At 35.6% G+C, this 8,644-nt stretch overlaps 1 protein-coding gene across 2 annotated transcripts; it reads right to left on the reverse strand.

The window, feature by feature from the left end:
* Positions 1-1,337: 1,337 nt before the first annotated feature.
* On the reverse strand, positions 1,338-8,644 carry utp25 (UTP25 small subunit processor component). 2 transcript variants are annotated; one of them, XM_051126841.1, is made up of 13 exons: positions 8,484-8,644; positions 8,343-8,382; positions 7,932-8,091; positions 7,591-7,848; positions 6,406-6,494; positions 5,755-5,953; positions 5,472-5,665; positions 5,068-5,284; positions 4,606-4,808; positions 4,245-4,427; positions 2,729-2,838; positions 2,140-2,385; positions 1,338-1,773 (listed from the first exon to the last, which is right to left on the reverse strand). In XM_051126841.1, exons 1-13 carry the CDS (start codon positions 8,582-8,584, stop codon positions 1,515-1,517), a joined length of 2,259 nt encoding a protein of 752 aa, XP_050982798.1. In that variant the 5' UTR covers positions 8,585-8,644; the 3' UTR covers positions 1,338-1,514. The 2 variants fall into 2 exon arrangements, with proteins under 2 accessions (XP_050982798.1, XP_050982797.1); XM_051126840.1 differs by having other exon boundaries at positions 7,591-7,851.

Below are 8,644 nucleotides of genomic sequence, written 5' to 3' on the forward strand. Positions count from 1 at the left end.
ACCTTATTACATACCTTATAATGTACAATTACTGCATTATTTATTATCAATGTATCTGTCAACACTGGCTTTTTTTGTGATATTTGGTATTTAACTGTTTTAACGATTTTAAAATGGAGATGGCTTTTGCCTTAATTTTGCAACTTCTCAAATTTTGACTTTCCTTGCAACTGCGAGTTTGCATCTCGCAATTCCGACTTTTTTTCTCAGAACTGCATGATACAGATTCGTAATTCTGACTTTTTTTTCTCAGAATTGTGAGATATAAACTTGCCATTCTGAGAAATAGGCACAATTCATATATATATAAATTACATATAAATTCACAGTTCTGACTTTTTTTTTTGAATTTGAAAAATATAAACTATGAACGTAGTAGTTTTCCCCTCAAATTTTGACTTTATTCTCACAATTTTGAATTTCTATCTTGGAATTCTGACTTTGTTACTTGCAACTGTGAGTTTATATCACAATTCTGAGAAAAAAAAATTAAAAATTGTGAGTTTATCTCACAATTCTGAGAGAAAAGAAGTCAGAATTGTGACTTTATATCTTGCAATTGCAAGTTTTTATCGCAATTCTGAGAAAAAATATATATATAAAAATTGTGAGTTTAACTTATTCTGAGAAAAAAGTCAGAATTGGAAGTTTATATCTCGCAATTATGACTTTATCTCTCGCAACTGTGAGCTTATATCACAATTCTGAGAAAAAAAATTGTGAGTTGATATCAATTCTGAGTAAAAGTCAGAATTTCAAGATATCTTGCATTTCTGACTTTATAACTCGCAACTGCAAGTTTATATCTCACAAAATTGAGAAAAAAAAAGTCAGAATTACGAGTTTGCATCACACAATTCTGAGAAAGTGTCAGAATTGTGATTTATATGTCGCAATTCTCACTTTATATCCCGCAATTGCGAGTTTCTATCACAATTCTGAGAAAATTTTTTTTTAAATTGCGAGTTTCTATCACAATTCTGAAAAAACAGTCAGATTTGCGAGTTTATATCTTGCGATTCTGAGAAAAAGTCAGAATTGGCACTTTATATCTCACAATTCTGACTTTGTAACTCGTAATTGCGAGTTTATATTACAATTCTGAGAAAAAAAAAGTCAGAATTACAAGTTTGTATCACGTAACTGGCACACCATACACAAGCATTAAGTTGCTCATCGTAACTAATGCTCAATATTCAATAAAAGTTTAGTTCTGTAATGCTTTTCTGACAAGACAGGCGACACTTCAACTGGTCAGAATTTCTCATCCTTATTGTTAAGTTCTGTAAACCTTCTGAAAGTATTTAAAAAAAAAAATGAACATTGGAGGCAAGGGCTGTGACTACAGCGAAAGAAGACTTTATATTAAAAAAAGAACACAAAAAGACATGAGAACATTACATTCAGTCAAATGACTGAATTTTAATTGAAGGGAAATCTTTTGTTCATTATCACAGATTACTTTCTTTGTCTAAGAGGTTGAAAATGTCACATTTAATTTTCACAGTACTCCTTCATGTGTTTTTCTCCTCCCCTGTGATGAAAAGGTGCACAGTTTTTTTGGACTGAAGCATCTGAGCGGCACGGTCTGCCCCGGTGATGGCAGCTAGCCGGTGCATGTCATATCGGGAGTACAGGGCCGTGCAGGTGAAGCTGACAGAACCGCCACCCTCTCTGACACCAGCCTGAAGCATATTACACACTTCACTGTAGAAGTGAGGGTACGTGGGCAACCCGTAGAAGATCAGGTTTTGGATCCCCTTGATAGTGTACCTAAGAGAAAAAAGAGAATTAACAAAAATGTAACAACTTAGGTGGTGTTGATATTATATCATAGTACTTGATAGTACTGTATATGATAGTATTTTGGATAGTATGGGGTCAGTATGATTTTTTTTTAAAGCCTTTAAAAAAACGTTTCTTCTGCTCACCAAGGCTGCACTTATTTGAACAAAAATATAGTAAAAACAGAAATATTATTACAACTTAAAAGAACTGTTTTCTGTTTTAATAAATTTTAAAATGTAATTTATTCCTGTAATGGCAGAGCTGATTTTGTTAGCAGCCATCTAAACCCAAAATTTTGACCTGTAGTGTATACGAAGTATGCAAATGATAATACATTTACAAAACACACACCTCTTGTAGAAGTGGAATCTCTCAGAGAAGAGCATAAACTGTTTTTCTCCTTTCTGGAAGTAATGTCGTGCTCGAGACACCTCTGATTTCTGTGAGTACTCGCTCACGCCGGCGAAACTGATGTCTTCCTTCTTCAGGTAGTTCCGCAGACGAACAAAATCAAAGTATGATGGCACATAGATGAAAGTGTGGGACATGACAGAGTCTCTGTACTGGGGCAGGATCTTATCCACAAAGTACTGGAACCTACAGGATAATGTAGTTTAAATATTTGCAAATAATTATTAAACATTATAGGTTGACCCTATGCTGTCATCTGAATTTAATTTTGTCAAAATATCACATTTTGTACATGCAGCAGTCTGTATGAACTCGCAAACAATAGCAGTGCCGCTTATGCACTTTTTTGTACAATTGCTTGTGCACTTTCCAATATGAGCTTCAGCATAATAACATTTCGAAATCATTTCGTATCATTTACTTAAATGTTTTCATAGTTGTAACAAAATTTTCTCTTAGAGGTTCCACTTTGCAGATTGAACGCTGCTGCCCTCTAGTGTTCAAAATGAAAACAGCAGGCATCTGTTACCTGGCATCATGGTCCATGAAGCTGTCAGAGTGAAACATCTGGAATACATGTGGCAGCTGCACGAGTACCTGACAGATTGAGCCCACCTTCGGAATAGTTTTACAGCACACCTGAGAGAAACAACAACAATAGTATCTGAATACTTAAACTGCCTTCAAAAGTTTAGTGTTTGTGTAACTCATTTTAAAAGTAAATTTTTATTTTTGTGGAAAACATGATACATTTTTTAGGATTCTGTGATTAATAGGAAGTTCAAAAGAACAGAATTTATTTAAAATAAACATTTTTTGGTTAAAGGAGAACTCCACTTCCAAAACAAAGATTCACAGATAATGTACTCACCCCATTGTCATCCAAGATGTTCATGTCTTTCTTTCTTCAGTCATAAAGAAACTATATTTTTTTGAGGAAATCATTTCAGGATTTTTTTTCATATAATGGACTGATATGGCGCTCCGATTTTGAACTTCCAAAAGGCAGTTTAAATGTGGCTTCAAACGATCCCAAATGTGGTTGTAAATGATCCCAGCCGAGAAAGAAGGGTCTTATCTAGCGTAACGATTGGTTATTTTCATTAAATTAATACAATATATATACTTTTTAATGTCAAACGCTCGTCTCACTCTGCCTAAACTGTTTTTGTTCCGGTTCATGACAGTTAGGGTATGTTGAAAAACTCCCATCTCATGTTCTCCCTCAACTTCAAAACCATCCTATATCGCTGTTTTACCTTTTTTGTTAAGGGTGTTTGATCATCTTTGCATGTTCACTTTGCAAAGACTGGGTCGGTACTTCTGCAGCGATGTAGGTTGATTTTAAAATGATTTTTGAAGTTCAGGGAGAAAATACAATTGGAGTTTTTCGACATACCCTAACTGTCTTGAGCCAGAATACACAGAGTTCAATGAGAGCAAGACAAGACGAGCGTTTGATAAAAAAGTATTTAAATTATATTTTTTTCATGAAAATAACCGATCGTTTTGCTAGATAAGACCCTTCTTCCTCAGCTGGGATTACAACCGCATTGGGATCCTTTGAAGCAGCATTTAAACTGCATTTTGGAAATTCAAAGTCGGGGCACCATATCAGTCCATTATATGGAGAAAAATGCAGATGTTTTCCTCAAAAAACAATTTCAGTACGACTGAAGAAAGAAAAACATGAACATCTTGGATGAGGTGAGTACATTATATGTGAATATTTGTTTTGGAAGTGGACTTCCCCTTTAACATTATGACGTCTTTACTGTCACTTCTGATCAACTTAATGCATTCTTGCTGAAAAAAATTATTAACTTCTTAAAAAAAAAAAAAAGTGAGTACTAACTAGGGGTGAATAGCAAATGTGTAACTTACTGCGAATGGGTTTATATTGTCAGTATGTTTAATTAAACATAATATTGCAGGAGTTAAAGATGACCATAATACACTCCCATAAGACTAGAGCCAATCAGATCAGACCCCAAAATACAAATTCTTCATAATTTGGGTAATTCTCAGGGTGTTTAGTTGTTTACCTGGCCCCTGTAGTTATGGCAGTGTTTGGTAAGAATGTTGGTGATCTGAGGCTCTTGTATGGAACTGAACACCAGCGTCTGTCTGTAATTTGCTGCCCAGTTGTTCAGGTTCCACATGCGCACACGAGAGAAATCAACACCATGAGAATCCAACGGCTGCAGATTCAAATGCTTCAACACATGCTGCAACACAACGGAAAACGTCCATTTATACATATTTACAGACAGAAAATGGCCAAAATATATCTATATTATAATTTTTTACTCAATTACTAAATCACTGTGCAGTTAAATTTAAAATCTAAAAATTTAAATGGAAACTAAAGTGTTCTAAAACAACCTCTGGACAACCGAAACCCACCAACAAGTGTTCCCAGTTCTGCATGAGGAGCACATCTGCCTGATCCACAATCAGAAGTTCAATGGAAGACAGGAAGTCAAAGTCTCTATTTTTATCACCTTCGACACCCAGAACTGTGCGCAGACCCAGCGGAGATGCAATGATGATGTCAGAAGAGTAGAAAGGAGAATAGAGACGCATACTGCGTTTCATGACAGACATGCCTACCCCACAGAAAGAGAAAAATAAAATTAAGGAACAATAAAAAGGTCAAATGTGTAAAATGTAACGGGTGAAACTAAGGTATTAGGCGAATTGTGTAATTTCTTTGCCACTGGGATACCAAAGAATCCATTATCATTGTCTTACTGAGCTTTAACCCAATATACAGAGGCAGCTTTAAGTATTTTAATATTCAAGCATTAACACGCATCACATATAATATTTAAGATTTTCAGTTAAGGGACAAAAATGTTATCGTACCTATCCTGAAATGGTCATCTATATTTCCAGAAAAGACAGCATGGTAGTCATCAGGTCTGTGCAGTTTGGATGGAGTTTCACCTGGCTCCTCTCCAAACTGTTCCTTAAACCTCTTCTTGCTACTGACGTCCATCTTCTTGTTTTTGGGCTCTAAAAGTGTTATGAAGGTCTGGACCACTCGCAGCGCTCCATCTCGGAACGGCACCAGAATCAAAACCTAAAAGAGTGAGAGTCAATTATGAGAATGTGGTTGGCTAATTTAAAGCACTTTTATTCATGTTGTAATCAAGAGAATACATGTAAATTACATATAAAATGATTTTATTACATTTTACTAACCAATGCTGTATTAAAAATCAATAAACAAACATTATATTGTGGTATACATCTGAAGTCAGTGGTACCTTCGGTCTAGTAATGCCCTGGTCCCGAAACTCCTGGTGCACATCTTTAGTTTCCTTCAACTTGGCATTATTTCTAAGCACACGAGTATTTGCCTTTAACACATGGTTTAGCACATGCAGACAGTACGCGCTGCGCACTTCTTTGGCCTCCTTCAAGGGGGAACTGTTTGCAAAGTGTACATCCCTGTAAGAACCTGCAAAAACAAAACATGGGAGATGAGGATAATGAAAAATAAATTAGAATGTCTGGTGTTATAAATTATTTTTATTTTGTTTGACATACCCATGAGCCCAAGTAATTCCTTTTGCAGATCTGTGACATCTGTTACAGCGCCTCCTTCAGGTGCAAAGGACCGGTTCAACAAGCGCCAATTTGCCTCCAGGTTTTTATGGATGGTTGGAAGAGGGGCAGAAGAAGGCTGCCCCATGGCTGGAAAACGTTCCAGTGGAGTCGTGCACTGCAGAATGCCCAGCTTTGGCCACTGAAAAGTGAGGAAGAAATGAAATTTTAAACCATGGTCAGCAAGATTTTTTTAAAGACTTTTATTCAGAAAAGGATGCAATAAATGCATTAAAATTGGCAGTAAGACAGAAATAATATTACAAAAGATCTCTATTTCAAGTAACTGAAAGTTCTATTAATGAAAGAATGCTTAAAAAGAATGTTTCACTGTTCCACAAAAAATATTAAGCAGAGCAAAAAAATATAAGTTTTTAACATTGTTAAAAATGTTTCTTAAGCACCAATTCAGCATTTTATCACAATAATAAAAAAAGTAGTTAATTAATAAATTAAACTGCAATTAATTAAATAACATTAAAATGTTATTTTAAATTGCATTCATGTTTCACAATATTACTGTTTTACTTTTCTCAAAAAAAAAAAAAAAAACCACACATTTATTTTTTTTTTTTTTTTTAACAAGTTACATACCTTAACCTGAGTCTTGATCTTTGATCCTTTCAAGATTCGTCCCACTTCCTCTTCACTTAGTTCAATCTCCTGGTGCTTCACAAACATGTCTAAAACAACCAGAGTTAGAGAGGCATTTGTACACTCTAGTTGGGCCTAGGTTTTCACATTAACTTTCTAAGGAAATCAATCTTGTCAGGCTTGAGAATTACACTTGAAGGATTAGTTCACTTCCAGAATAAAAAATTCCTGATAATTTACTCACTTCCAGGCATCCAAAAAGTTTGTGTCTTTCTTTCTTCAGTTGAAAAGAAATTAAGGTTTTTGAGGAAAACATTCCAAGATTTTTCTCCATATAGTGGACTTCACAATTGTGGCCAATGGGTTGAAGGTCTGCAGTTTCAATGTGGCTTCAACAGGCTCTACATAATCCCAGTGGAGGAATAAGGGTCATATCTAGCAAAACAATCTGTCATTTTCTATAACAAAACAAAAAAAAATCAATACATAATTAAAAAAAAATGTATATAGTTTTTAACAACAATTGCTAGTCTTAGACTAGCTCTGCGATGTGCATGTGCGTCTTCACGCATTTGCGTAATCATGTTGGAAAAGTCACTCTCGGTTAGTTCTTCGTCTGGGTATTTTGGTTCAAAAAAGTAAGGGGGGAAAAACTCCACCTTATTTTTTCCTCCAACTTCAAAATCATCCGTTTGTCAAAATCATGTTGTTTTGTAAAAGGCGTTTGATTTTCTTTCAACATTCGCTTTGTAAACACTGGGCCAGTACTTCCACCTACATCACACGTGCATGAATACATAATGTGTAAGGTCGAGCTAGTGCAAGACAAGCATTAGTGGTTAAAAAAATATATATAAATTCTAATTTTCATCAATCGTTTTGCTAGATAACACCATCATTCCTTTGAAGCTGCATTGAAACTGCAGTTTGGACCTTCAACTCATTAAATCCCCATTTGAATCCACATCATTGAGAAAAATCCTAGAATGTTTCCTCAAAAACATTGTTTTTTCGACTGAAGAAAGAAAGACAAAAAAATCTTGGCTGACATGGGTGGTGAGTAAATTATGAGTAAATGTTTATTCTGGATGTGAACTAATACTTTAGAGTTTGCAAAACAATAAATTGCAAGAAAGTACAAATCATTTTAAGTCAGATTTCAAAGATGAATCATTCATCTCTTACCTTCCTCCTCTTGTTCTCCCGTGTTTTCCTCTCCGTCCGCAGGCATGTTGGTCTCCAAACAGAACGCAGCTTCATTCTTCTTATCTGTAAACTCTCCCTCCTCATTCTCTTCTGTATCTCCATTTGTCTTTTCAGGGTGCTCTTTATTTTGTGAATCATCAGGTGTTTCGCCCTCCTCTTTTTCTAAATCTTCCTTGGCAACATCACCTTCTTCCTCCTCCTCCTCCTCCTCCTCCTCTTCTTCTTCTTCACTCTCTCCTACTTGAGAAAAAAACTTATTAGAGGCCAGAACCACAACTGATATTGAAAAATGAAACGTATGAGAATGTAAAAGAGCTTACCTTCAATTTCCTCTCCATCATCCTCATCATCGCTTTCCTCATCTTCACTGTTGTCATCAGCACCTTGTATCATAGTGGACAGCAGTTTCTGATAAGCAGACTTCTGCTCTTCATCACTGTCTTCCTCGCTTTCAGGTTCAGGGCGCTGTGGACTGTCAGGCTGTTTAAGTGCAAAAATACTTTAATTTGACGGTTTGAAACAAAACACAAAGAACAAAACTTTCACCTGAGCAGCAAACTATTAAGATTTAATAGGTGGCATCTTCATAAGATGTATACATTCGCATTTTCCCACCCTATATGTAATATTAATCGTGATGTACGTGTATTAAATGCTTTGGACCTGCCGGACAAATTCTTCTAAAACATAAGTCATGGCTAAAGAAAAAATACTAGTCTGTAATTACTTACCAAGCGCAAAATTTGAGTCTTCTCCGGTCTATCAGCGACACTAAAAAACAAAACCATTAGGAGTGTTAGTACTTGCTACTTGAAACTGCCGATTGTATGCTAACTTATATTGTGCGTTGTCACACACTTAGCTATACTTACTTATCGTGAAAAGGATGCTCTTCCCCAAATTCTTTTAGATGTTTCTTCTGTTTCTTAGTTAAATTAGCAATCTCTTGATTTCCTCGCCTTCTTTTGCCCATGTTGCTGTTCTACACGTGTGTAACTCGCGTATGTTTTTCTTCACCGACAGTTTGAGTGCC

This window comes from Labeo rohita, chromosome 13, assembly GCF_022985175.1.
Source record: "Labeo rohita strain BAU-BD-2019 chromosome 13, IGBB_LRoh.1.0, whole genome shotgun sequence".
Lineage (NCBI taxonomy): Eukaryota > Metazoa > Chordata > Actinopteri > Cypriniformes > Cyprinidae > Labeo > Labeo rohita.

What these genes read in the sequence shown, in the direction of transcription:
- utp25 (XM_051126840.1), bottom strand. Translation starts at nt 8,584, where the DNA reads ATGGGCAAAAGAAGGCGAGGAAATCAAGAGATTGCTAATTTAACTAAG. An exon ending in AGACTCAAATTTTGCGCTTG is followed by an intron (nt 8,092 to 8,342) that starts GTAAGTAATTAC and finishes GCACTTAAACAG; the next exon opens with CCTGACAGTCCACAGCGCCC. An exon ending in GGGAGAACAAGAGGAGGAAG is followed by an intron (nt 6,495 to 7,590) that starts GTAAGAGATGAA and finishes TGGTTGTTTTAG; the next exon opens with ACATGTTTGTGAAGCACCAG.